General features: G+C 41.2%; 1 protein-coding gene and 1 long non-coding RNA gene across 2 annotated transcripts in view; one reads left to right on the forward strand and one right to left on the reverse strand.

Moving 5' to 3' along the window:
* The first annotated feature begins 3,614 nt into the window (after window positions 1–3,614).
* LOC123618311 (uncharacterized) lies at window positions 3,615–7,944 on the forward strand. Its single transcript, XR_006726713.2, has 3 exons — window positions 3,615–4,119; window positions 5,085–5,541; window positions 5,650–7,944. It is a non-coding gene; the product is annotated as an uncharacterized LOC123618311 (long non-coding RNA).
* Window positions 5,538–27,829, reverse strand: part of PDE11A (phosphodiesterase 11A) — a 327,689-nt gene continuing 305,397 nt past the window's right edge. Inside the window, exon 20 of the mRNA XM_010959959.3 lies at window positions 5,538–5,698. Coding sequence (XP_010958261.1) covers window positions 5,543–5,698 — 156 coding nt within the window. The 3' untranslated portion in view covers window positions 5,538–5,542. The remainder of the gene's footprint in view (window positions 5,699–27,829) is intronic.

Here is a 27,829-nt window from a genome sequence, read left to right on the forward strand (position 1 = left end):
GCTTGCCTTGGTCAGCTGTTTATCACCATTCTCAAGAGAAATAAATATTATCCCAGAGCTCTAGTTAAACTTTAAGCCTTTTATTAAAAACACAGACATTTAGGTGTCTTAAAGCAAACTGTTTCAAAATTATGGATTAGTTGCTTGTGAAATGGCCAAGCAGTCTAAATAATGATAATAATGTTCTTATAATGAAACATCAGCTTGGGAAATCAACACAAAGGGAGTGACTTCAAACAACACAATTGAAGACATATTTCCCTTCTTTTGTGTAAAATAATAAATAATAAGGAAGTAAATCAGTAGGGGATCTTTTTTAGATTATAGTACATCCAAATAAAACGGCAAAAGCATTTTCCCCTAAGGGAATGGAGTTGACAACACCTAAACTCCAGTTTCTATACACTGCTGTTTCTGTTTTTTAAAAATTCATCTAAATATGATTAAACTAAACTTAAGGGGAAAATCGAGATTCTAATACACACACATACACAGGAAATGAACACAAAGATAAATGATGGCTTCAAATAACACATTTTTTTATAGCAAATGCTTCATTTACTTAGTAAAACATATTTCTGTACCAGTGTGTACATTCAACGACATTGGTACAGATATGCTACCCAGGTAAGTAACTTATCTTCAGCACTGTTGAGAGATGGACTAAATATGCAAGAACATTCAAATTTAAATTAGAAAAGATGTACAACCCAAATTGCCAGCTGCGGGAAAGGTACCTGAGCAATGTAAGCAGAACGTCAGGCATTGCTAAATCCAAGTGCTCACCAAGAAACTCCCCAGACACGCCATTTTAGTTCTGCCGCCTGTGTGTTTTATTCTATTATTGCTCACTTATGGAACTTATGAAATTTTGGCCTTCTTGTAGTCAGACTCAACCTTTAAATTTCCTGCTACATTTGAGTTCCTGGAGTTCTTAGCGCGTGACAGAACAACAGCTTCAGAGACAACTATTCTGAAGCAGACGATGCAACTTCATGACTTTGCATTGCTAGGGTTTTTGAGGATCCCAAGTTAGGTTTTGTTCTGTTGCTTTAATGAATCCTTTTTGAGTGTTTATTTTTTCCCAGCCAAAACATTTTTTTTTAAGATTTAAATCTTCCCTTAACATGTTTAGATTTTTGTCCTGCTTGAAGGGAGTTGTTTCATACTATTATTGGGGATGAAACTGTATTTTATCTTTCTGCAATTCATTAAGAGTCATCAGGAGAAATGGATTTTAAAATAATTCTCCCACAAAGTAAATTGAGCAGACTCCGTTTAATGACCTAAGGTAAGTAGATAAAATATGAGAAATTCTGATACATGAAAAAAGCTGCTTAACTCCTGTATTAATGTTAGATAGTGTTACTTCACTAAAAAATTTTAAAGATTATTTCTAACCCAACCCAACATGTATGCAAATATAAAATACCTGGAAATATGTAGACAGAAAACACATGTGCAGTTTTAATTTCTTTGGACTCACTGTATGAATTTACTTCTAAATTAAATTGACTACTATTTACGGGATATTGATATGAGGTAATCTAAAATTGTCCTTTTTGAAATAAAAGGGTATATTTTAAAAAAATTGTACTGATGATCATATTTTTCGTGATCACTAAAGGCAGGCTCAGACGTGTGTGGCAAGGATGTTTTTATATCTACACCATGTATGTAACTTTTTATTTTATCTTTAGTGAGAAGATGACTTCTTTGCTCCTATTTTGTTTGAGAAGAGTAAGTAAATAAGACAGTTATATGGACACATCTTTAAAAGTTAAATACAGCTTGGTCCTTTGGTGTAGAAATGAACTGAATGAAAGTCAGTGCTTTTATTTCACAGGTGGAAAACCCGAGACCTATGAGTCCCAAGATAATAGGTCCAGCCGATGGCCAAGCCAGCTGGGAGCCCCATCCACTGTGCACTGGGTGGTGCCGTTTACGTTTGCCAAGCTGTCCCTCTTGGCCGGCATGGCCAGCTACATTGTAGGTTGTGCATGTGTTATCCACATACTACTAATAAAAGAATAAATAGCCTGCCTGGAAAATATACACCTCGTGGAGAAAGTAGGATGAAGTCATTTCAACCATTAATGCCAAGAGACTGGAGGAAGCAAACGTCATTCTGGTCAGTTGGAGGCTTTCTTAGAAGGCTCCCATTTCAAATGCCTTCCTCCAGCAGGAAATAAACACTAATTATAAGGACTGGGAAATTTTCTCTTTCTCTAATTTGGAAAAATAGGACATATAGGTAACCACATATAGCTCAAATTCTTGGAAAATTCAACATTGTTTAGAAAAGGGATTTAAAAATACCTCAAACTCCCAAGAGTTCAACCTTTAACCCGGTGGGTTGCTGGCACCAGAAAGGCTGCTCCCCTCCTTTTCTACTGTTTCATGGTCGTGGAGGAATAGACCCAGGGCATTAGTCAGCAGTTTCTGAATTTTGACCCACCATAGGAAAGATAACCCCGAGACAGGAAAAATAGATGGAGGCAATTACAAACAGCCACTTGATTGATGGTTGACATTGTCAGGGCTCCACTGTATGGCAGATTGCAATGGTGTTGAACTCCCCTTGCTACCAGTAGACGTTGCTATTGGCAACCGTGCAGTGAAGCCAATAAAAAGGCAAGGAAACGAGAGGAAAATTCAACCTTAGTGGAAGCCGCAGGGTTTGTGCTATAAATTACGTTCCCCTTAGCAATATGCAGCATCAACGTTCAGGGTGGCTACAGTGCTTGTAGCTGCCTGCAGTCTCCATCGGACCCGGGGTCTAGTTTTATCATAAAGCGCATGCTTTCAAACGTTGCTCCAGATAGACTGGCATGCGTCTGTCTGGGCTATTTATTTATTTATTGTTGGGGAGGATGACAGATGTGGGTTCATCTCTGCCTCACATGGACTGATTTTTCAATTCCCGTTTGTGATATAAACAAGATGTGACACAATAGCTAGAAACACCTGCAGTGCTTCCGAGCTGCGGACACACGACCAGGGTCTGTCCCTACCTCCACCCACCCTTTGTTCCTCACCTGAAGGAGGGGAGACAGCCCGGCAGAAGCTATTTTCCTTTACAGCATAGTGATTCAGAAAACGGGCTTAATAAAATCCATAAATCTGAACAACCTTCTCTTACCTGCTCTGTGGAGGCAGTTTTGCCTGCACTCATTTTCTCCTCCTGTTTCTCCCGTCTTCCCTGCAGAGACAGCTGTAAAGGGTAGCTGGGAACATTATTTTTTAGGGCTCCCACTCCTTCCTCCTCTCTTTTGTCAGACCCTTCCCTGCTCAAGTATCATTCTTTTCTAAGCAATTGTTGACAGGATTCTGGACCTTCATTTTTTGGGTTAGAAGTGCCATTTCTCTTTGTTTGGGTTGACTTTCACCTCTCCTCTGGCAGTTCTCTTACCACCTGCCTTGGTCCCTATCTTTATTAGTTGTTTTCCTTTGCTTCTCCTCCTCATTTTCTTCCTTCTCCTTTCCTCCCATTTGCCTGGTTTATAATTTTCTTTTATTTCTGGCCATATAGAATCTTACTTCTTCCCTAATATCTGTTCTTCCCTCATTTCCGTTTTGGTACCTTAATTTATCCACTCTTTTTTTTAAAAAATTGAAATATAGTAGACATACAATATTGTGTTAGTTTCAGGTGTACAGCAAAGTGATTAGGTTATACATATAAATATATATATATTCTTTTTTCCCCAATTCTTTTCCATTATAGTTTATTACAAGATATTGAATATAGTTCCCTATGCTATACAGTAAATCCTTGTTATTTATCTATTTTATGTATGGTGGTGTGTATCTCTTAATCCCATACTCCTAATTTATCCCTCCCCCACTTCACCTTTGGTTTTTACCCATCCTTGAAACATTTCCTGAATGTCTACTATGTGCCTGGAAAACAATGTCCTTGGTAGAGCTTGGCCCCTATTTCTTCAATATTTGAGTAGTAAAGTTAATAACTGATACTGACCAGTAACAACAAGAACAAAAATGGTTTGTAAATTTTCGATTTTTCAGAGCTGGAATGGACTTCAGGAGTCATCTGGTCCAGGGATTTTTTCAAACTCTTCAGCGCCCCCTTAGGCCACCATGTATGTAATCAAAGAGGTAAGGATTTGTAGGGGCTCTGGCTCCCCCAACCCTCAAACCCTCAGAGGACTTAGGCTTTTAGATGTTTTATATCTGTGGGGTTATTTGTAAGATTTATTGGAACAAAGAGTTCTAAGGTTAAATCATGTTTGAAAATAATTTCCTAGTGTAATCTCATTTGACAAACAAGGAAAACGCCTGGGAGAAGTTCAGTGACTTGTCCCAAGCCATCTAGTGCATAATGCCAAGGCTAGGGTGTAAGTCTAGCCTCCAGGCCAGTGCTCTTTGGCTGAGACCTACCATGTCCTCACTCTCTCAGGTGAAATGGGGAGTAAAGTCGCTTTTCAGTCATTGCATCTCTTTATTACAGCTTATGCTTACCTATTATAAACGTAGTTTTCTATAGAATATTTGTCCTCTACCCAGTCTGTTATTTCTTTACCTTTCAAGCATTATATCTTAAGCTTAAAGGAAAAATCCAAAACTAGGGACCCCTCCATTTGGCATTAGGTTTGTACTGGTAGTAACCTTTAATTTTATACCAAAACTCATCACTAGGAGAACTCAAGGTAGTCAGTGGTCATTCACCACGGCTCTGCTGTGTCCTGTGAAATGTCTCACTGTTGGAGACAGTTCTGAATGTCCATGTGTCACTTGTGGTAAATCCACCTATAGATTTCTTTTCATCCTTATTTTAATTAAAGTCTGTTAATCCATTTCTTCTGGGAAGAGGAGGTCTACATTGAAGGCTGAATTAAAAAACTGAAAAGAGGGACCACAATCCCAGTGCAGTGTTATGAATCTTGTATAAACACCAGTCAGACAAACACATTTGCTGTCTTTCTACTACGGGTCTTTTTGGAGAAAACTGGGAATGGTTGGTAATTGTAAGGATAATATAGTTTATCTTTTACGTAGGCAATTCTAAAGGCTCTGATCCATCATTAAGAAGCTTTAGGATTAAAAATAAAATATCTCTACAGAATACAAATTGGGATTCTTGGGACAGCCTGGCACAAAATAGGGCTCAGGAGAGGATGCAGAGGCAGGCATTGTTTGGCTTGGAACAGACAGAACAGCCATACACAAAATGAAGCCGTGTAATGACGTCTTCACTGCTCGGTGTTCTCTCGGCTCAGAGTAAGCAGGGTCAACTGTCCTTGGGTGCTGGATCCACAGAAGTCCTCTGTCCAGAATCTTCGGCTCAGTCCACACGTGTTCGCAGGGAAAGGTGAGGGTCCTGGAGTGTGCTCCCTGCCCCCCCCCTTGTCCTTTCTGCTGACCACAGCCAAGGTGAGAGCCCAGGCACCCCCACCCCACCCCAGCACATCCCTGAGACTTTACGTCTGTTCGAGCTCAAAGGAACAAAAGAACGATGTGGCGGGACCGTAGCTGGCTCTTCAGGACACGGTCATTTTGCAGCAGTGGCTGACCTGGAGGGTTAGTTTCTGTCTTCCCCGGTGACCATGAGGCTGGCAGAGGGGGGAGAGGCAGCCGAGACTTGCAGCCTTTTCTGGTGCAACTCTTCCCACTTACTTCTGTTCACAGCCACCGAATCCAGCATCGGCTTCAGTTTCACATTGACCTTCACCAACGCCTAAAATAAAACAAAAGCAGGTGGGGGAGAGGAACCAGAGTCACTGCTGTGATTTTCTAGCTTTTACGAGTGAGGAGAATGGAAACTGCTGTAAGAAATGGAAGTGATGATTTTGGTAAACGTGAGCTATTTGCAAGAAATAACTATGTGCTTAACGCCACTGTGTTGCATTAATAAAGCTCATGCAGAAAATGAAAAAATACCACAGGTGTCTGTGTACTGCTCCAGGGGGTGCCAGCCAATTTGATTATGATCCTGTTTTAAATCCACATCAAACAAGACAGGAAACAAAATATCCAGCTCACAGGAGTCTACTAATATGTGTATTTTTGCCTGCTGGGAAGGGCTCCAGGCCTCAACAGACCATGAACTGAAATTTTTACAAAAATAAACCTATCATTTGCTCCACGATAGATGACTCTGGGTAGACTTACTGGAATGAGAAAGGCCAGGTCAAATCCTGAAATGAGCTCATTTTTAAAGCAAAGGATCTGGGAACTGTAGTAAAGGTACAGAACAACATGAGAACATGTATGGAAACAGACACTAGAGAAAAGAAAAAGGCGTGGAAGAGAAAGGCCGAGGGAGAGGTACAGGAGAGACGAGGGAGGAGAGAATGTAGGGTGTGGCTGGTGGCCGACTGACCACAAGGCTAGTGAAACTCAGAATCCAGGGTCCTCCCATGCAGGAGACCCTTCTAAGTGTTTCCTTTTGCACTTAATTTTGTGTTATTTTTTTAAAAGGTTCCCCTACTCCCAAATGGTACAAACTTCCAGCCTCATAAAACTTGGATCGGCCCTATAGTGGAACAAAGCAATGAATAAAACAAGGATCATGGCACTGTGGGGGGTTAGCCCATGGAAAGGTAATGGTCCCACTTTATGCCTTGGGTCAGTGTTCGGTGGCCACAGATTACACCCCTCGGTCAGATACCCTGCAGATGTGTCCTATTCATCACAAGGGGAACAAAAGGTGACCCTGTGACTTACCACCGCGTTGCAGCACACCTCTAGAAAAGCCTTCTCTAAGCACGACCTGCGGTTAGCCGGTGCGCAAGAGCAAAGTCCTCCAACAGCAAGAACAACTCTTTCTGTCAAGGATGGAATTCCCTGCAAACTATCTGTCAGGAAGAGCTGATGTAGCTCCTCAAATAACTCTCCACTTCCCGGAGCTTCAGGGATATGAGTGAAACGTAACTAGATGTAAGTTAAGTGCGGGTCGAGAGCCCAGGAATCATCAGGGCTCCTGTTGAGCGGTGAGCCCTCCACCCTGGCCGAGCTGGTGTCCCTGCACGTTCAAGGCCCTTCCACTGAGCATATTCCCTCTTTGATAAGCGATATTTATCACACCAGACAACAACATCTGATTTTACTTTTTAGGGGGGAGGTAATTAGGTTTAATTATTTATGTTTAACGGAGGTACTGAAGCTTGAACCCAGGACCTCGTGCATGCTAAGCACACACTCTACCGCTGAGCTATACCTTCCCCCTCACTTTAAATCAGATGTGTTTGTTATTCCATATGATACCAAATCACAGCAATATAATAACATAGGCAGTGATCAAAATCCCCTTTACTTGCATGAGAAAAATGCAGGTGTCTGTTTTCTGCTCAATGTACAGTGTTTTTATTTAGACAACAGTGTGTGAGGTGGTGACGAATGCCATGGTTTTTAGTATAGTTTGGCACCGGCTTCTCTTCAGTCTGATCAAGGCTTTTAATTAAACTGACTACTATAATTCCTATGGAAATTAGTGTTTATGTTATTTTCCTGCTACAAAAGCATTTCTTTAGAACTTAGTGGTTTTTTTTTTAATCCCAGGAGCACAAATTGGAATTTTTTTCTGCATGAAATGTAATTAAAAACTCATTTGATTACTATAGTTCTGGCTCTGTTTTACTTATTAAATTCCTGTAATCAGTTTTCTTTTATGAAGCTGCTGGGAAATGATCTCAAAAGCAACACATTTTTCTCTTCCTTGGCAGGTTCCCGAGCATTTACTAAATTACATTCATAGCACCTGCCCATGATTCGAATTACTCTACCAATTTATTCCTTAAACCGTTTAAGTTTATTTGGCTTAGCCCCAAACAGATTGCTTTCCTTTATCTAGCTCTTTGTTCTCCGTCTTGCTTCCTTTGTGTTGAATAAAAAAAAAAATTGGGGTGGTGGTGGTGGTACATACTTCTCAGAATTCCTTCTTCTCTTTATTTCATATTCTCCTTAAACATGGAATAGCCACACTGGAATATCATTTTCCTCTAGTCTGGTGCTGGTTCTAGGCAAAAGTAGGAAGAATCTCATCCTGAAGATTTACTCTTACATCATAAATCTGTTACACAAAGGCAGTTAGCTGGGAGAATATGGAATAGAATATTAGGAAGGCAAGGGTAAACCTAAATCCCAAGGTTTATGGTGATTATGTGCAATGTACCATCAGCAAGAAAATTGCTCCCAGTATTTAGAAGGATACAAGTATTCCTACAAACTTCTCATCAGCGAGTGACACCTGATGAGTTCTATGCAAATGCCACTAGTATCTGTCTCATTTGACATGCTCTTCATTTAGTGAAAAAGGGAACACATCACGCATCTGCTCCATACACACACAGAGGGACCCTAAAGGTTATGTGCATGGTGCGATCGCCAAAAGATGCTGGGTCTCCTCTATGACGTCCGTGCAGCATGACCACTCACAGTGTTTAAACATGTCGAGAAGCAGTGAACTCACTACTGCCCAGGGTTTGGTGGTGGTGGTTGGGGGGGGGGTTGTCAGGTTTCTTCTTTGTTCTGATTAGAAATGTTATTCTTTATATTGAGCTGAAAGCTATATCCCTGTGACTTGGACCAGTGGTTCTAATCCTTGGGGTGCTCTCCCTTTAAGATGGAATCTACTTTGGATTGGTTTACTGACCTAAAAACCCAATTTGAGCTGTGCGGCTTGTTGTCCAATGGGGCAACTGTATGGACATCACTGGGACTGCCCTGGCCCTTCACAGACAGGATCCTGGATACTGGCCCTATTAAATGCAGCCCTGGACATCTAGTCATCCAGGGGTCTGAGGGACCCCACTTCCTTTCTGACTCCATTCACAGTCCATTGCTGAGTCCACTTGTGACTGGCATGAACAGTTTATTCCATATTTTGTTATGCTTTGAATAAGTAATACATTCACATAGTCCACTGGATATGAAGGGTACAAAACGTACAATGTAAAAATCTCCCTTCCTCCTCTGCCTCAGACACTTAGTTTCCTTCCCTAGATGTTATCAGTTTCCCAGGTATCCTTCAAGAAACATTTCATGCCTATGTAAGCATATTTGTGTAGATTATGTATATAAGTACATCCATTATATATGCATAATGCATATATGTATAACTAAGTTGATTCCCTAACCTTTTGGGGCATTTCTTTCAGAGAGGGAGTGAAATCAGTTCCTTGTGGAACAACATTATTATTGATGCTTGAATGAGACTAAGTATACTGAGCAGAAATTAGCATCTGGAGTACATGGAGAGGAGAGGGATCAAACTGCAATTTTCTATTGCTGTGTCACTGAGTTTTTCTTCTGCAGAAATTAATCTGCCATGAATCCCATCTACTGTAGTTTTCCTCTCAAAAATTCTAGTCTTCATTTCTAGAAGTTTGATTTAGGTCTTTTTTCTATCTTCCATGACTGCTGATCATGCTCAATTTTTCCTCTACTCTTTTGAACATATAAAATATAATAAATATCGAAATGTCCTTCTTTATCAATTCTGTGAGCTGTATAATTTCTTAATTTATATTGACTGGTTTTTCTCATTATTATGGTCAAATTTTCTTGCTTTTTTGCATGCTTGATAATTCCTGAGTTGATATCAGACATTGTGAATTTTATGTTGTTGGGTGCTGGATTTTTTTCTTTTTTTGCATTTCTTTTTTTATTGAGTTATAGTCAGTTTACAATTTTTTTTAAATTTCTTTAAACAGTTCTGTTTTATTCAGGAATGTAGTTAGGTTACTTGGAAATAATTTGATGGGTACCTGAGAATAATTTGATCCTTTGAAGCTTTGCTAGGTGGGTCCAGAGCAGCCTTTAGTCTAGGGCTGGTTTGGCCTCACTACTGAGACAATAATCTTCTGAGAACTGTACCCAAAACTTCATATATTTCAAGGTTTTTCTCTAAAATTCATTAGCATCTTCACCCAACTGCCCAACCCAGAAATCTATGGCTCACCCATAACATCTTCCTCTTCCCCCACATCCAAACTATCACCAGGTCCTCTCAACCCTACTCTCCATGTGTCAATCTATACTATTTCTACGACCCTAGTTCAGGCTACCATCACTCTCTCCACTGTCTTAAACCTGCTGCAGCCTCCCACCTGGGCTTCCGCCCTTGCATCCTGTCCAATCAGCTCTCCACACAGTAGCCATCCTGGAGTGGTCAACCAAAAACACACATCTGAGCCCGCTGCTCTCTACCCTGAACCTTTTCGCTGGCTCCCATTTGATATGAATGTGTTGTAAGACCCTCCAGAAAAGGAGAATCGTGGTATTAAAAGAGAATGAAGTCTAGAAATAAACCAAAAAAAGAAAAAAAAAAGCAATAAAGCCCAATGGAAAATTTGCATTACAAAAACAGAATTTTGAAATGCCAAAATGATCCTGTTGAGTCTTCTAGAAAACCTGAAATACACATCTTTCTAGGCATTTTAACATTTTTCTGAGTAAAAAAAGTAAGCTAAACTCCACATGGTGTGTTTGGCAGGGGAGTAGCCGTAGTGTTAGTTACTACGTGCGAGAGCAGATGGAGCTGGCGGTGGGGTCCAGATGGGAGGCAGCAGACAGATTCCTCCTAAACCTCACTCCTTCCCTCCCCAGTTCAATGGCCTCTGAAACTCAAGGTTGTGTAAAAATTAATTTGCATTAAATTGCTTAAGATAATGTATTAACTACTACAGGAGGCTTCCAGCAGTTTTTAAAACTTGCTTCGAAAACAAATAATCAAACAATAATGGTGAACACAGAAGTGAGCCAAGACTGCTTTGGATAAATGTTTTTACACATTCGCATTAAAGATACTACCTTTAAAACAAATCTTTAGTGTGTGATTCACTCAAGTTGGAAAACAGATAATAATGGTTTACATATGGCACATATGTACCTATGTCAGGCACTGTGTAGCACTGGGCTCTTCCCAGGCTAGAATGGAGTTTAAAAGGCTCTAGCCTCATGACTTCTGCCCCATTTGGGGACAGAGTCCTTTACCCCACCAGGACTGTGGTATCTCTAACAGAGATTGCTAGTTGCCTTCCCAAAGCATTTTAGCCTCCCTTGAGCTTACGAATGGCCAGGGAGATGCAAGCAGAATTCAGAAGAAAGAGCTTCTGAGAAGACTCTTGAATGGGAGTTTATTCAGCAGGGAGGTGCATCCTTTTGTCCTTGCTCTTATCTTCTTCTTGCTGCTGGAATAGTAACAAGAAGGCTGGAGCTACAGTGACCATCTTGTGACTATGAGGCAACCTTGAGTATAGCAGCAACCTGCTAAAGAAATATAAACAGGGACTGGGTTTCTGATGGCTATGGAATAGCCATATCCTAGCAACCTAGGATTGACTTCTCTGGATTATTTTTATCAGAGAGGAATGTAAATTTGTGTTTTGTTAAGCTATTATGATTTCAGATCTTTGTTATAAGTAGCTACAGGCAATTCCTAATTGAGAGAATTAATGGCAGGTTGTAGGTCTCTATTTTATGGCTACCTGTGCAGGTGCCAGAGGATCCTAGACATCTTGAACAAACTGATCCCCTTCTTGGGGAGTATGAGTTACCCTTTTTCGGCAGTGGATTATAAGTGAACTGTAGTAGACAGCAGAGGCTATATACTGTCCCTGTACCTGTCCTCAGGTAACAATCCATTCCGTGTGCTCTGAGTGGGCACATAATTCAGGCCCGACCAACAAGGGTGCCCCAGTGATTGGTGTAGGGATGCAGATGTGGCCCAGGCCAAAGCAATCAGAGGTCTCTCTGATTTACCCAGAACTACTGAAAATGAGCTTGTTTCTTCTTTCTTTGGTGTGATATTACCTACAGTGAACATGTGATCTTAGAGCTGCCAGGATGTGGGAGGAAAGCTTGGTTGAGAATGAAGCCAAAACATAACTCAGAGGCAGAGAAAAGGGGGTATCTGCCTTATAACAGCCTTTGAATCCCCGGGATCCGGCTGCATGCCACCCAGTCAACTATACCTCTAAGCTCCTCAGTTGCTTGAGCCAACAAATTCCCATTTCTGCTCAAACTAATTTGAGGGAATTTCTGAGCTCCAAATCATGGATCTTTTGCTACTGTCCCTTACTGTTCTCTGTCACCCCCAGGAAAGGCTTGAGATTGAAACTCCCCACCAGACTATGAACTGGTGGCTGGCATAAGGGAGTCTTGACTTCCCCAGTATAAAAAGTTGCTGCTAATGCTGGCTGGGCAGCCTTTTTTACACAAGTTAACGAGGGTCAGGGGTCAGCGAGCACATATCTCCCTTCTCCTTGTACCCCCAGAATCTGCCACACAGACTCTTCGAAAGGTTTGAAAAGGTTGCTCAGTCTTAACCTGCCATCTTATGGAGACTCAGAAGACACTAAAAGAGGATGCCAACTCCCTCTGGTGGCGAAGACAGCTGGCCTATGGAATTTTGCCTTCCAAAGAAGGAGCACTCAAAGGATTCAGGTGACAGCATCCATTTAGCCTGGATTTTTCCCTAAGGATCAGGTGAACTCAAGACAGAAGGAAAAAACAGCAACTAGCTGTTATTTTCTCCTTCATGGGAGTTTGCTGTTACTCCACATTTATCACATCGGGGGCGATGCCTTTTCCAGTTGGGAAAACTCTTTTTCTATATGTGATATTAACTCAGCAGATCTGTTACTGTTCAGCAGTAATAGGTTGTCTAAGCCTGATTTTTGCAAATGCCAAAGAATGTTGTCAGAGCTTTCTGTTCTGTTAGTGATATCTGAGATCTTAAAATCAAAATAAAGTGAGATAGCTACTCAAATAGCAGTAAAGATGGTAAGACCACAGAGGTAAGGCTTAGGATGAGAGCAAGCAAGCTCGTTAGAATCCAGTGTAAGAATGATTCAGACCTATCTTCAGAATCCTAAGGGGATCGTCTAGCCAAGTTACAATGATGTTTGTAGCATCAATGTCTAATCTCCTGAAAGCTGATTGCAGTACTAGCATTAATTTAAAAAGAGATCATTTTCTTTCCAAGGTTTGAAGCAGATTAGCAGTATCTGTGAAAGTGAAATTACTTTATCGCAACTTTCTCTCCCTCTTTTCTTTCCCTTTCCATTTTCTTCCTAATCTCCCAGGTTACTTGTTTCACTTATTTTATTTATATGCTCAAGGAATGCTTTTGTGGAAAATGATATTTGCAAATGACCATTAACATTAGGAGTTATTGAGACAGGAATTTTAGTCTTTTGGGATTAATAGCATTGTTATTTCCATAATATAGGGCAAGAGTCTTAAACTCAAATGTCTACAGGGCCAGGCCAGCAAACTTAATTAGTGAAATAGACTGCATGATACAGTTGGGAGTGGTGGGGTCTGTGGCCAAGAGGGTATGTTACAGTTTTACAGACGGCATTTCACTGACTGAAACATGTCTGTGGGCTGAATGCATCCTGAAGGCCACCCATTCGCTCTCTGTGAGAGACAGTAAAACACATCTTGCCAAAGTGAACTAACTCCCGAGGAGCGAATGTGTCCTGTATTCCAGGTGTTGAACTAGGACCTCTCCATTGGTGAGTTCATTAAACCTCACAACAATGCAGAGATTGCTGGCGTTGACCCTGTTTTGACAGATAAAGAATCTTAGATTGGGGAAATTAAGTGAGAAGAGCGAAAGTTTACATGGTAAGTTTACAGCAGAGCTGGAATGTCAGTCCAGGTCTGCCTGAGGACAGAGCCCATGATGTCTTCCCCATGAGGGGATCTTAGCTGAGACACTGGTAATGACACATGTCTCACACCTGACTGCAGCGTCGGGACGGTGGAGGAGCTTTTCTGTTCTGGTGTCCACGACCCTGCTTCAGGACAAATTCACAGGAGGCAGGCGGCCTCCCTGAGTGATGAAGAAACACCACCTCCCAAACGCTAGGTGTCGACAGTGAATCTTTTATCTGTGACTTATCTACTCCGGCCTACCCTGGGAAAATAAAACAAGGGTCTTAAGTAGTAAATCACAGGCAGGTCGAAAGATGGCTGGTGTGCGTCGGAGGAAGGAGAGCCGTTTCTTCTGTTATAATGAGCCCCTCTAGGATTCCGTCCTAGGTTGTCCCGTTGGTTGGGTTCTCAGAGCAGATTGGTAGCTAATCCATCATGTTCACTATGTAGGCAACATCTGACTCGGAAGGAACCGGCTGCTGACCCAGAAGCCACAGCCTTTGATGAATGGGGCTTCATATAAGAGGTGGTAGGAACATGTAACTAAAACACAGCCACATGGTAACCATCCACCTCTCCACACACCAGAAGGTTTTCTGGTAAAACTATGCCACCTGAGCTATATATAGATATCTATATCTATATCTATATGATCTATTGTATTTTTTTTGCAAAATTTAACGTATAAAAAGGACCATTTAAAAATTTTAGTTTGTTGACCTGCAAGCATTCATTTATTATACATACTTTTTGTATACTTCTCACGTGCCTTGAGTCCTAGGGTTCTCCAAACAGAATGGCTAGGGTGCCCGTGTGGGAGAGGGTTGTACAAATAAGGAGTTGCAATTCCAGGCCCTTGTTCTGAGTAAGCTGCCATGGTACTCCAGAATGAATTCTAGAATACTTTATTAGCATTTCCTCTTCTATTTTTTAGCTGATACTTGAGAGTCCCCAAAGAGTCAAAAGACTAATTATTTGTGCTAATGAACTGCTTAGTGAGTACTGTGCAAATCTGATTCATCTGCATAATGACTGAGCATTTGTTAAACTCGTGAGAGTTTACAGGTTGTCCTCACGCCCAGCACCAAACAGGATGCAGATCTGTGAAGGGAAGGGGCCATCAAAGCCTGTGCGTGTCAGTGCCCAGGATCCACAGAGGACCAGACCCAAAGCATCCATGAGAAATGCTTTGCCTTTAGGTAAACATCCACAGGGACAAAAATCCTCTATTATTTTGGTGATCTCTCTCCATAATGTAAGAGAATTTTCTTTTTCTTAAATTTACAACACAATAAAGGAAGTGAGATTTTGGAGAGAAAGAATAAGAACATAAGAAGGTAATATTTTACTCAAAACAACTGGGTGTATCATTAGTGGCCTTCTTTTTGTGCATAGAAAAGGGCCAGTCTGTCCACTTTAAGACCTGGTCGAGGGTATGTTATTATGGCTTCTTTAATTACATTGCTAATTCTCCTAAAGCCTAAGATCTGGGAAATGTTTGTATGTATAATAATATTTATATTAATATAAAATACAATAATATTTTTATTACATTTTTGAAGTAGAGTTCAAGGAAGTGAACATTACAATTTTATGAACAAAAACTTCCTTATAGACAACATTTTCTATCTTTTCAATGTTGGAAAGTTTTACATCAATTTAACTTTCAAATTTTTATCATTTAGAATTAAATAAGCATCCCAATAAAAAGACAAACTAGATTTGGTTTTGAGCTGAATTCTAAAGCTTATGTGGGAAAATAAACAAAAATACCTAGAAAAGACTGAAAGAGTAATGTGGAAGGTGAAACAAGGTTTATCATTAAAATATATTGTAAAGCAATGTTAATTAAAATAGCATGACTAGGCAGACAGCAAGAGAACAGAAGAGAAAGAGTAAAAATAAAATTTAATTTAAGGGACTTTGATATATGATGAAGGTGATCTTTAAATCATAAGGAAAAAAATTAGTCAAAAACTGATGGAAAAACTGGGTAGCCATTTAAAAAACTAAAGCTGGATTCTGACCTCACACTTGACATCCAACAAAATAAAGCAAAATCAGCTGAATCACAGATAATATAAAAAATAAATGAGACAATAAAATACTAGAAGAATTTTAAAAATTTTTATAATTTTGGAATGGGAAAGTCATTCTCTGTATGATAAAAAGTCCAGAAACCATAAACGATTCATGAATGTGACTGCCAAAAACTCAGTGTATTTCTGTACAGCACAAACAAAGTGAAAAGATAAATGAAACCTGGGAAAAAATATTTGCCACTTTTGCTACAGATAAAGGTCTACTGAGCTTCTATAGATCAGCAAGACCACCAGCCCAAAAATAAATGGGCAAAAACATGGAGAGTTTACAGAAAAAAATACAAATGGTTCCTAAGTAAATAAATCTATACTAAAAATATGATAAGACTCATTTAAGTACGGAAAAAACAAATTAAAACTGCAATAAGATAGATTTTGCACCATCATATTGGAAAAATTCAAGAAGTTGGATAACACATTGCATTGGTAAGAGTGTAAAGAAAGAGGCACCTCAGCCATTGCTGGTAGAAGTAGAAACTGGTTCAGACTGCACAGAGAGAAAGTTGGCAACATCTATCAAAATTTCAAATGCCCACATGCTAAGTGCCCAGTAATTCCACTTCTGGTTACTTAACCTACAAAAAGGTATAAAGATGATGCATTTACAAGGATATTTATTGCACATTGTTTGCAATAGCAAACTATCAGAAACAACATTAGTGTTCATAAATAATCAATAATTAATTATTGGTTAAATAATTTATTCTACATCTTTAAAATCTAATCTTCTACAACCATCAAAAAGAATGAGACAGCTGCTGTACAGACGCTGAAAAGGAATAACCCCCAAAACACATTAGGTGTAAGAAAACAAGGTACAGGGCAGGATATACCCTATATTCATCTAAGGGTATACATACATACATACCCCCACACGCAGGTATGTGTGTATATCCATACATGAGCATCGTGTATGTATAAATACATATTATATATAGTATGTATAAAACAGAGTGTATAAACATTATGTATAAAAACAGTGTAAAAACACACTGTATTATACATCAACTATATCTCAATAAAAATAAAACTTTGTATTTATGCTTTTCTATAGACTGTCTTTGGATGCATACACAGAAAGTTGGTTAACAGAGGTTGTCCTGAGGGAGAGGAAGTGGGTGAGTGGGGAACAGGAGTGGGAGGGAGGACCACTTTTCTCTAATTACTTTTGTGCCTTTTATATCTTTTGAATTCTGTTCACTGGACATGTATAAACTATTTAACAATAAAATATTTTAATCAAAAGTTTAACATGAACTGATAAAGGAACTCGCAATCTTTGATGGTATGTTAAAATTATGAAACAGCAAGTCATCTGATTGTTGATAAACAAGGCTTACGAGTACACGAATAAAAAAGAGAAATGCTTATTTCATAAAGATCAAAATCATTTAGTGCTTTGCCACCATAATTTGAAAATTACCATAGTACCTTGATGAACCGTGTGCTCGTGTTGTACAGAACCAGCCTCCACCCCTCCATCCACATCACAAGTCAGCGCCGACTACCTCACTGAGCCTCAACGGTTCCTCTGAAACGCGATCAATGTCCCCTGCCTGGCCATTAAATAGATTTTGAAAAACTCTTCAATCCGTATCAGTCTCATATCCTTATTTAGTTCCTCAAATTTGCCCTCAGCTGGGAATTGTGCAGGCGACTGTGATTCTGTTGTGTTCACCACTCATGTGAAGGGCCTCATCCATCATCATTTCTAGGCCTTTTCTGATGCAATGTAGCTTGTTCTTTGTCTTTCTTAAAAACTGAATGGCTGTTAAATTATCCATTTATCTTCCTTCAGATTTTCTGTTCCGTTTCTCAGGCCCTCTCAGGGCTGTCTTTTCTACCTTGTTTGCTGACTTTTCATTCCATTTCCCCTGTTCTTGGAGGCATCTTGGTTCACCATGCTGTCCTTCAAAACAAACTCCCTGCTTCTGTCTGCTTTCTCTGTGTTTGAAATCTGCATCTCTACTCAGATAGATTTCCTTTTTTAAACTTTGCCCCTTTGGGGAAGCTTTGAAAGCTTGCAGATAATATGCTTCAAATTTTATATGTGCACAGCAGGGCGTATTAGGACAAATCCTACACCAAAGGTCCAAATTCTTGGGTTCTAAACCTAGCTTTGCCACCATCAAGTCGGGTCACGAGCGACCTTTCAGGGTTCCGCTTTCCTCAGCTACAGAGGATCTGCGCGCTCACGCCAGGTAAACATTGTAGTATTACCACAGCTCGTTGCTTCTGTCTGAGGCGACCCAATAAGGACCCAAGGTTTGTATGGTATTAGTGCCCGCACGCACCTCATGCCAGGTAGCAGCACATCTTCCCGGTGAGGGGCCCAGATCTGAAGGCAGGAAAAAAAAAAATCTAGGCTCTGTCACTTAATATCTGTGCACTCTTGGACAAGTTACAGAAACTCTCTCGCTTCAGTTTTCACATCTGAAAAGGGGGTTGACAGTAGGCTCTAACTTGCTATTGCTAGGGAATTAAATCAGATAACGCTTGGAAAGTCAGCCTGGTGCCTGGTACATAATAAATGCTTAAGAATCCTTGTTATAGACTCACTATGGCTTAGTGAGATGGAGAGTTTGGCCAATTATTATCCAAATTTCCAACAGAGGCTGCTGAAGCGTGGAGATGACATTAATGATAATAACAAGGATAATGACTCCCCCAAACGGAGGGCTTTAGCGTACAACGTTTACTTTTCCCAGAGCATTTCCACATCCTTCAACGCCCTTGGTTCAGACTCTTGGAAAGGCTGATGTTAACTATCATCAATTCCATTTGCTCCAAGAAGAAAGTCACCTTGTAAGGCCTTAAAAAAGTAACGGGTGGAGTTACTTTCAGTCAAACCGACAAGCCAGTGGTGACCACCATGAAAGGAAGGCTGAGGACAAGGAGCTGGAGGTTTTGTGAGTAAGGAGAGGAGATCAGGAAGAGGACGTTTATCAAAACACTCGGCCCTGATTGCCTCATCTTGTGTCTCTTGTCTCTCTCCCTCTGCTGCCTTCTGCTCTGTCTGTCTCTGCTCTTCTCTTTCTCCTGTCATATTCAGAGTTTTCAGCTGTTCAGAACATCTGTGGCACTAAGATCATAGGCGACACGTGAAGTCAAGGACTTAGAGAATCAGTCTTCCTTTTCTGTTATTTTCTGGTTCAGTAGCTTATCTATCCCTTTGCTGGTAGGAGGCGTTCAGACGCTGAAACTCCCCCTAATTCACCGGGGTGATTCTGAGCAGCAAGTATAACCTCCCTCGCTTCTCAGCCATTAAATAAAGACAGAAATGCTAATGCCAGCCGCAGGGCAGCTGAGGAATGGCAGGTGACTTCAGGGCACGCTGAAGGCACAGGATGCTGAGGAAATGCCAGATCTTCCTAGTAGCTCCTTGACAGTCCACTCCTTCCCTATCCTGTCACTCTCCTACCTTGGCTGTGTTGCTGATGGAGGCAGTCCTGGGGGTCTTGCAGCTGCTGAGTGATGACTTCCAGGCTGCTGCTCCAGCCTGGATGAGGGTAGACGCTGCTGGCAGGCCGTGTGTGCTGGGCAACGTGGCTGAGTAACAGAGACAATGAATGCAAATAAGAATAAGGTGCCAATAAAGGAAAATGCAGTAGGCCCCAGAGGCTGGAATATCTACCTCCTGGGGGCAAACAGAGGTTTTACAAGGAGCTTGTCATCTGAGCAGATTCCTACAGTCAGAGGAGGATTTGCTGGGGAGGAGAGGGGAGGGGAGCCTGGCAGAGGTACCTGCTGGCATCCCGGGTGCAGAGTAGGAGGGTGTCTGGGGTCCAGCCAGTCATTCCACAGACTTAATTTCAACCACAAGTTCTCCCAATCAGCGCTCTCCGGTCTCCTGGATTGGCAGTGGTTACAGAGGCCGTTTGCCTGGCCATGTGAATGGCGGGAGATCCTGAGACCCCACAGACCAACTTCCAACCTTTCTTCTTGTTTCCAGGATCAAGCTTCAACATCATTATTGTGGATCATATTGTGTCCCCCTCAAAAGACATGCTGAAGTCCTAACCTTCATGTCATCTTGTTTGGAAAGAGGGTCTTTGCAGATATAATCAAGTTAAGATGAAGTCACGTTGCATTAGGATGGGCCCTAAATCCAATGGCTGCTGTTCTTATAAGAAGCCCATGTGAAGACACAGGGCCACAGGAGAAAGCATCACGTGAAGACAGAGGCAGAAGTTGGGGGTGAGGTATCCACAAGCCAAGGAATGCCAAGGGTTCCTGGCAACCACCAGAAGCCAGGAGAGGTGCGGATCAGATTCTCCCTCAGAGCCTCCAAGGAACCAACCCTGCTGACACCTTGATTTCAGACTTCTAGCTTCCAGAACTGTGAGAGTATAAATTTCTGTTGTTTCTTGTATTTCATTAGGCAGCTGTAGGAAACTAATAGACCCCCTCTTGGCTGTACTTGGACCCTCTAAGTCCAAGCCTGTTCCTTCTGAAAGACAGATCAGCTCTCTTCCTGTTACTGTCCCCTTCTTCAGACATTCTGGGACATTACTTCCTTTCCAGCTTCCAGTATTTGAAGATATCTTATGTCCTTTCACATTCTGTCATTCTTGAGAGTTTATATCTTTTTTAAAAGAAATGCAACTTTATTATTTCCAATCACACTTAATAGCATTAAATAAATCAATAAAATATTGAACAAAGGTACTCATTTCACAATTATCTCAATCAGCAAAAAAATGAAAACACCCAAAAGTGGGAATGACTGAATAACTTATGACAAGTCACTGTTTGGAATACTAGGCTGCCGTTTCAAAGGATAATATGAAAATGAGGTTCGGGACATGGAAACATGTTACGGACTTGATGTTAAGTGACCAAAGCAGAATACACTGGGGTATCGGGTGAAAATGTGCTTGCATGTGGACAACAGCATGAAGGGGCATCACAGGAAGAAGAGAATGTAAGTCCTAATTTCTCCAGCAGTCTTCTCTTGATGATTTTGGTATTCTCTGAGGCCATTTATGTTTTCTGTACTCCTCATTTTCTCCTCAGTCCTCAATAGGTTGTTAACATCCTCACTTACACACTGTTCAAGGCACCGCAGGCTTTTTCTATCACGCTCCTCAAAATTCATCCAGCCTATTCCCATTTCCTAAGAAAGGTTATATCTTAAAAAAATCCTATATTATTTTATTCATGGAATTCTCAGAAGGATGAGGAATAAACTAATGAAGTCAATCCGCCATCTTTTACTGGCAACATCAACTCAGTTCTAGGTGAAAGCGTTGGACCGAGGACAACTTGACATAACATCTTTCTGAGAAAGTATTTCTAGAGTCACCCACTGAACAGAATCCATTAGCCCATTCGGTGCTCTAGGAATTGCTCTCCCCGGAATCTCTAGTCAGGTCCCCATATCTTCCGTTCTGAAGAATTCAGAGTTTCATTTTGTAAATGGGACCTTTATAAAGGTAGAGCACTGCCAGACAAAATGGAATTGCCTTTCACTTCCTCAGGGCAGTGCAGTGGGGACGAGCAGCAATGTCAGACCCACAGCACTTGGTGTCGAAATTCCGGCTCTGCTGTGTTCACTCTGGTTAGGGCCATTAGTCTCTTTAGGTTTCAGTTTCCTCATATATAAAACTTAGACCATTAGACATTATAGGATGCAGAATGAGGTATTTTCTTCCTTCACAAAGTTAGGGTCAAAATAAATTTGTATGTAAAGGCATTTTGTCAACTTTAAAATGTAAGCCCTTATCCAGCAGCCACCGTGGTCAGTATTCAGTAAATGTCTGCTTACTGAAAAAGGATGCACAAGGATACCCTCGTATCCCTATGGATCTTAATGCTGAACTTCTTTTCCAAAACCTCAGTCTGACTGAGGTCTTTAACTTCTTTATGGACTCTGCTAACAGACGGCTGTTGGGCTGCCGTGTTCATTGTACGTGAGGTTGCGGGCCTGGATCTCTGATCACATGGTCATTTAGCATCTGCTTTCTAAGACGAGACAATGTACCTTGAGCAATTTATTTAATAGTTTCATGGCTGCAGCTCTGATAACCAAATATAAGAGCAGTGACAGCTGAGGATCCAGATACTGTCTCCTTGAAATCTCTTAGGAAACATTTCGAATCACACAGAGGATTCTGTCTGGCGATAGCATAGTAAGAGTGTTTTATGTTTATCTCATGCCTCACTCCTCGGGAGCTCAAACAATGCTGACCCTTCAAATGAACCCTAAATTACAGAAACTTTGGAGAGGCACTTAGGATGCCAAAAACCATCTTTAAAAGAGGCCTTATTTTATTTCCTAGTGAAATATTCCATTTTTCTTCTCTTTCTCCCTCCTTCCTTCCCTCTCTTTTTTCCTCCCTCCCTCCCTTCCTTCTTTCCTTTTGCTTCAAAAGAGAGACAAAGAAGAGAGGGCCATGAGGAGAGGCAAATCAGTGTTTGAAATATGCTTTCTAGAGGAACTGGAAAGTAACTAAAGGAAAGACAACATTCCAAGCCTTGTATGGACTTGGGGTTAACTGATTTTTAGCTTCATGTTTCCAAGGCAGAAACACTTTGAAAAAGTTATTTATATTGGTCAGCTGTATAGGGAGAAGTAGATCTTATCTTAAATTCTACCCTCAAAAGCCTTCTTAGGGAGTATATTATAATTCTTCTTATCAGATCCCAGCATTTTAATATAGATTCATGATGGCTGTTTTGAGCTCATAAAATGCACTTGAATAGAAATGGATTAAGTCCTATTGTATAAAGAATAGTTTTTTTCCTTAAGATTGCATGAAATAAAACAAATTAAAGTCCATTTTATTTACAAGAAAATGTACAGAGAGCTGATCACTTTATCAAGTCAAACCCATTTTTTGGACGTGGAAAATTCTTTCCAAAATCAAAAAGTCTGGCACGGTCAGGTATTCAGGAAGAACTCTGAGATGTAGCCAAGGGTGTGAGATATGTTCACCTGCCACATACCATGCACAATGCAGGAAGTGACATGACCTTAAATGCTCTTTTATTAATGGGCCCTCTTTGCTATTTAGCACTTCATCTTACATAGCATATTATTAGTTGATGTTTGTACTGATAACTGTTAAGCACTAACGGATCTGGAAAGTCTTCCAAGTCAAAGGAAAATTATATTTTAATCATGATAATTTAGTGTTTTATTGTATTGTAATCTCTTGAAATCATATGTATACCATACATAATTTCTTGGAGTCTGTGTATATGTGCTAGTTCTCCGTATTAATTTAAATATTAAAAGAAGTAGGAGACCGTATTTTTTGCCAATGCCGGATCAAAGAAAATTTCACAGATTTCCTAGTTGAAAAAGTCAAAGCCTTGAAAAATTCATGACTATAAACTGGTCTTTTTGCATTAGAATTAAGGGCCAATTCAACCATGATGAGAACTAAACCGCTTTCTAAAAAGATATCATAGGCCATATACTTTAGATTATGGGCAGGAATATAACAGTGCACATTATGCTGAAAGGTTTTATGTATTTATAGATGATAATTTTAAATGACATTATAGCCCAACTTTGTACATCCCACTGCTTATTAATTCTGCGGTACTGATCCTATCACTCACTCCCTGTTTCTTCATTCATTTATTCAACAAACAGCAGTTTGAACATGCCAGGCACTGTTCTGGGTACCAGGAATATGATGGTCCCAAGAGACTAGTCTAACAGGGAATAGAGACAGAACAGACAGACAGACAGACAGAACGATAGTCACAATATAGAGTGTTATGTGTGATTATGAAGAGATGAGCAATGTGCCGCAGAAATGTTGGGGGGGGTGATGAAGGTTTTACAGAGAAGGTGACAATTTGGGCGCCCTCTTCCAGGCAGATAGAAGAGGGAGGGAGGTGTCCAAAGGAAGATGGACAAAAGGGTTAGTAGGTCCTGTGCTTCAGAGCAAATGGTTCTCAGGTGACGGGAGATGAGACCAAGAGGCAGCGAGGGCCTCAGGATGAGAGGGCTAACCCCAGGAATCTGGACAGTATCTTATAGGTGGTGGAAGAAACCCGAGCTTTTTAAGCAGGAGAATGCTGTGATCCAATTTCTTTTAAAATGGAAGATCATTTTGGCAAAAGTTTGGAAGACAAGTTGTCACAGAGGGGTCTATAAATTACGTAAAACTGACACTTTTGAGTGTTAATATTTCTCTTCCATTTGTATATTTGACTAATAGTCCATAGAACATTTTGAACAGGTTTTACTATTAGCACTTGGATTTGGGTGTAGCATATGTGACAACAATAATATTTTGAAAATATTAAACCCATGTATTTTCCTTCTGCTTCAGTTGAGATGCCCATGAGCTCAGTGGACTTGCCTCCTTCAGGCGAATTGTGGTTCCCATCTAGAAACAGCAAACTGTCATCATTCAGCTTTGACAGAGAATAACTCTCAGTGCTAGCTTTATGTGGTGAGGAAGGGGATTTCTAAATTCCAGAACTCTCCTTTATCTCTTAAGAACCAAGCCTGGTTAAATCAGAGCTTCAGGCTTTACTACAAAGCTCTGGCGTGGGGAATGCAGAGGAGACCATATACAGGTAGTTCCCATCAGACAAGGAAAAGGAAACTCAGAGACGTTCCACTGTGGGTGTTAGAGAAAGGCGGGAGGTTGGGAGGGAGTAAGGAGAGAGGAGAGGAGAGAAAGAGGGAAGAAAGAGAGACAGAAAGAGGGTGAGGAGGGGGAAGAATGAGATCAGAAGTGAGTGTTCTGGCTCTGCCTTCCTTGCAGGGTCGGGGTCCAATCCTGGGAGCAAGGGGAAGGCTTGTCTCTTGAATCTCAGAGCTTAATTCAGGAAAATGACAGAACTTTCCTAGAACAAGCTGGCATTACCCAGGTGGCATATTAGGACTGAGCAAGTTTGTTTTTTGTTTTTTGTTTTTTTGTGGACAATAGGGTGAAGAGAAAGTAGCCTGGAGTCCACGCGCGTCCCCTAGGGGCTAAGCCGATGGCAGAGACCTAGCTGCTGAGCTGGGACCAAGAAGCTGGTGGTGGCTTGCTGTGAGAGGCTACTCCAAGGACCAGGGTCTGCGGCAGCCAGAGCCAGTGGTCAGACCCTGCACAGAGTGCTCATCACACCCACACCACAGTCCCAGAGGGCAGCCCGGCATCACCCCACAGGCAGCAGGTGCTCTCAGGTCCTTCTGCCCCCAGTCACAGAACAGGTACAAGGACAGGTGAGCTTGCCTGGCACCTAGATGTCAGCTGGGGAGAAGGAGTGGTTCTGACTGGGAACAGTTCACATTTTAGTCTTCCAAAGACTTGTTTTATCCAGAAGGACTTGAGATACTTTAATTGTCAAGTTTAGGCACCAGTCCCTGAACAACCCCCACTCATCACCAGGAAAATGTGGAGCCAGGTAGTTAAATTATAGACAATACAGGAAGTGATTTTCTTCCCTCCCTCCCTCCTACCCCTTCTTTCTTTCTTCTTGAGTTTTTGGAGTTATATATGATGTCATTCCATATATGTCCCCGCTTTGTAAGGACAAATAAATCAGCCTCAACTATTTCTTTCTCTCATTCACAGGAATACTAAATGTCATAGAGAAAACACTTACAGGAAACCAATTTGAGTGGTATCCTATTTTTTTAAAGTATGTGATGAAATTGTTCCTCTCTCTGCCCACATTCCATTCCTCATAGTCTCTCAAGAGAAGATGATGTTACATTCTAACTAGTCGCTCTGTAGCTCATTACTTTTTCTCTTTTTCAAAAACTGAACACAAAACATGAACCATCTGGGGAGCACTGAGTTGTGTCTGAAGGACTCTCATTGGTACTCAGAAAAACTGTCCTGGAGCAGCGCCTTACTTCCTCTTTTCCAGTTTACCAATTCTAACTTCCAGTTTCTACAATTTCAACTGTATCTCAAAGATTTTTCCTCCCTTCTTTTCAGAGAGCATATTAATAACTGAATCAGGTGGAATGCATATTCCAAAACAACCATTACAACTAAAGGCAGAAGAAAAGTCAAAAGTTACGTCATCATGACATCAGAAGCCCTGCCTGTTGCAGAAACCCCATGACATTTTTATTAGGAGGCAACACTCTTGCCAAATTCTCCTTTTAATGGAGAGAGAGAATTATTCTGGCTAGAGCCTGTCCAGGTCAAGCCCTTCTGCATTATCTGTCAAATACTCCAAAATCAAGAGCTAAACATCAGATTATTGTCATTAAAACATTAAATCCCTCAATCCTTAACAAACAGAAGATTTATAATGCCTCTGTGCATCATGGAAATTCTAGGTGCACTGAGGTTTGATTAAGTTAAGAATGAAAATAAAAGGGCAAAAACTTAGGCTGCTGTTGCAGAGAGAGGCTCAGTGTGATGCTGCCACACCAGGTTTTCTGTTTATCCCTAAGGCTGGTGCAGCAATGACTTCAAAGTTTGACGGTGTCTTGGTTTCTTTTTTTTTTTTTCCCTTAGTTCTTTCTGTTTTTTTCTTCCTCCAAAGATGTTGAGCAGCAGGCTAATGGATCCCCAGCAGGGTGCAAAGACAGCAGAAAGCGCTGGAATCAGATGTCAATGTATTCCTCCGAGATACCCCGCTAGGACAGAGCTAACTAACCAGGGCTTTAGTCTTCTCTTGGGGAACACGCTTGGATGGTTCCCTGCCCACTCTGGGCTTCCTATATGCTTCCTGATTAAAATGCTGTCACAGATAAATCATGACTTCTGCCTGTTAGGACCATTTTCTATTTTTTTAAGGAAAAGTTTGGAAGCATAAGATTAAAAAGATGAGCAAGTTCTGGAGAATTATACACTCGCATACAAACATATGCATATAAGCACGTCACATCTCCCTACTATATAACCATCCACAGATCTGGGACTGTTCTCTGCTTGTTCCTTCCCTCCCCATTGCTTTATTAGATATATTTGTATATTTTCCTTCAGTCACTTTCAGTCAATCAGTAGATTACTTAAGAAACTTTCTATTGAATAGATTTTGGCGGGTGAGAGGATTCTCATTGCTTTCCCTCAACACAAATTGACTGGAAATTGAAATTGTCCCAGAGATAAGAGTTTCAATTTTAAATGCAACGGGCATCTAAAATGTACCGGGGTTTTTGTGGGTTCCCACCTAGGCACACAAATAAATAGCCTTTCAGGCACCAGAGAGTATTAATAATGTACCCTTTGCTTGGAGGGGAGACTAAACTCAGCAAACCAGAGAGTAAGTGGGAAAGTGCTTGATCTATTTTGACAGAGTACCACCCTCTCAAAACCAGGAAGTGAGACAGTGACAGTCGATGAAGTAAAAAAGCTGTACTCACACCGTACTTGTATCTGCAGCCCAGCTGCATCTCCACCCTCCTGCACCCTCCCTGCCTCGTCCTGTGCCGCCCCCACCGCAGAATCCAGCCGTGGTGTGCCTTTGGTTGGCTTCTACCTTCGCTGGACTGCATCTCTCACTCGGCTGCCCCTGCAAGGAGATTCCTGATCGCTAAGTACGTATCTGTTTGTTTCAGGCTCTACATGACGTTTCTTGGGGGCAGGGCCCTGGCCGTTAAAAGGACATTTTTTTGGCCTCACAGGTACTGTTCTTCTTCCCTCTGCTCAGGTTGACTTAGCAAAGCCACACTGGATTCTTATGCTCCATAATGCAGACTGTGTTGTGTCTCATGGCTTGGGACGCCTGCCACCTGCATGCTTTCCTATTTGCCTCTATCTTTTCAGGCTGTTATTGTATGTTCATGTTAAAAACGCTAAACTGACTTTTCGGCAACAACCTGAGTTCCTGAAGACATTTTGCCTCAGTGACCAGTGTCGCATCAGGGACCTTCCTTGCTTGGTGAGTCATTTCCTAAGGCCTTGGTGACTCGGCACCAATGGCGATTCCTGCCCTCTGGCTGATTCCATGTCAGTTCTGCAGCACCGGTGTGAAGGTGAGATTATCCGGTTACATGAGGAAAAACACCCAACTGTTCGAGGAGGGACATGATAGGGACGCTCATGGAGGACATTTATCCTTGATCTTAGCCAAAAGGCCGAGAAGCAATACATTTAAAGTCACCCTACAAGGTTTCAGTTTGAGGGCTTTTTGAAGTGTTGGTTTCAAAATTATATAAATCTACAATATATATAAATTATCGT

The sequence above is a fragment of the Camelus bactrianus genome, chromosome 5, assembly GCF_048773025.1.
Source record: "Camelus bactrianus isolate YW-2024 breed Bactrian camel chromosome 5, ASM4877302v1, whole genome shotgun sequence".
Lineage (NCBI taxonomy): Eukaryota > Metazoa > Chordata > Mammalia > Artiodactyla > Camelidae > Camelus > Camelus bactrianus.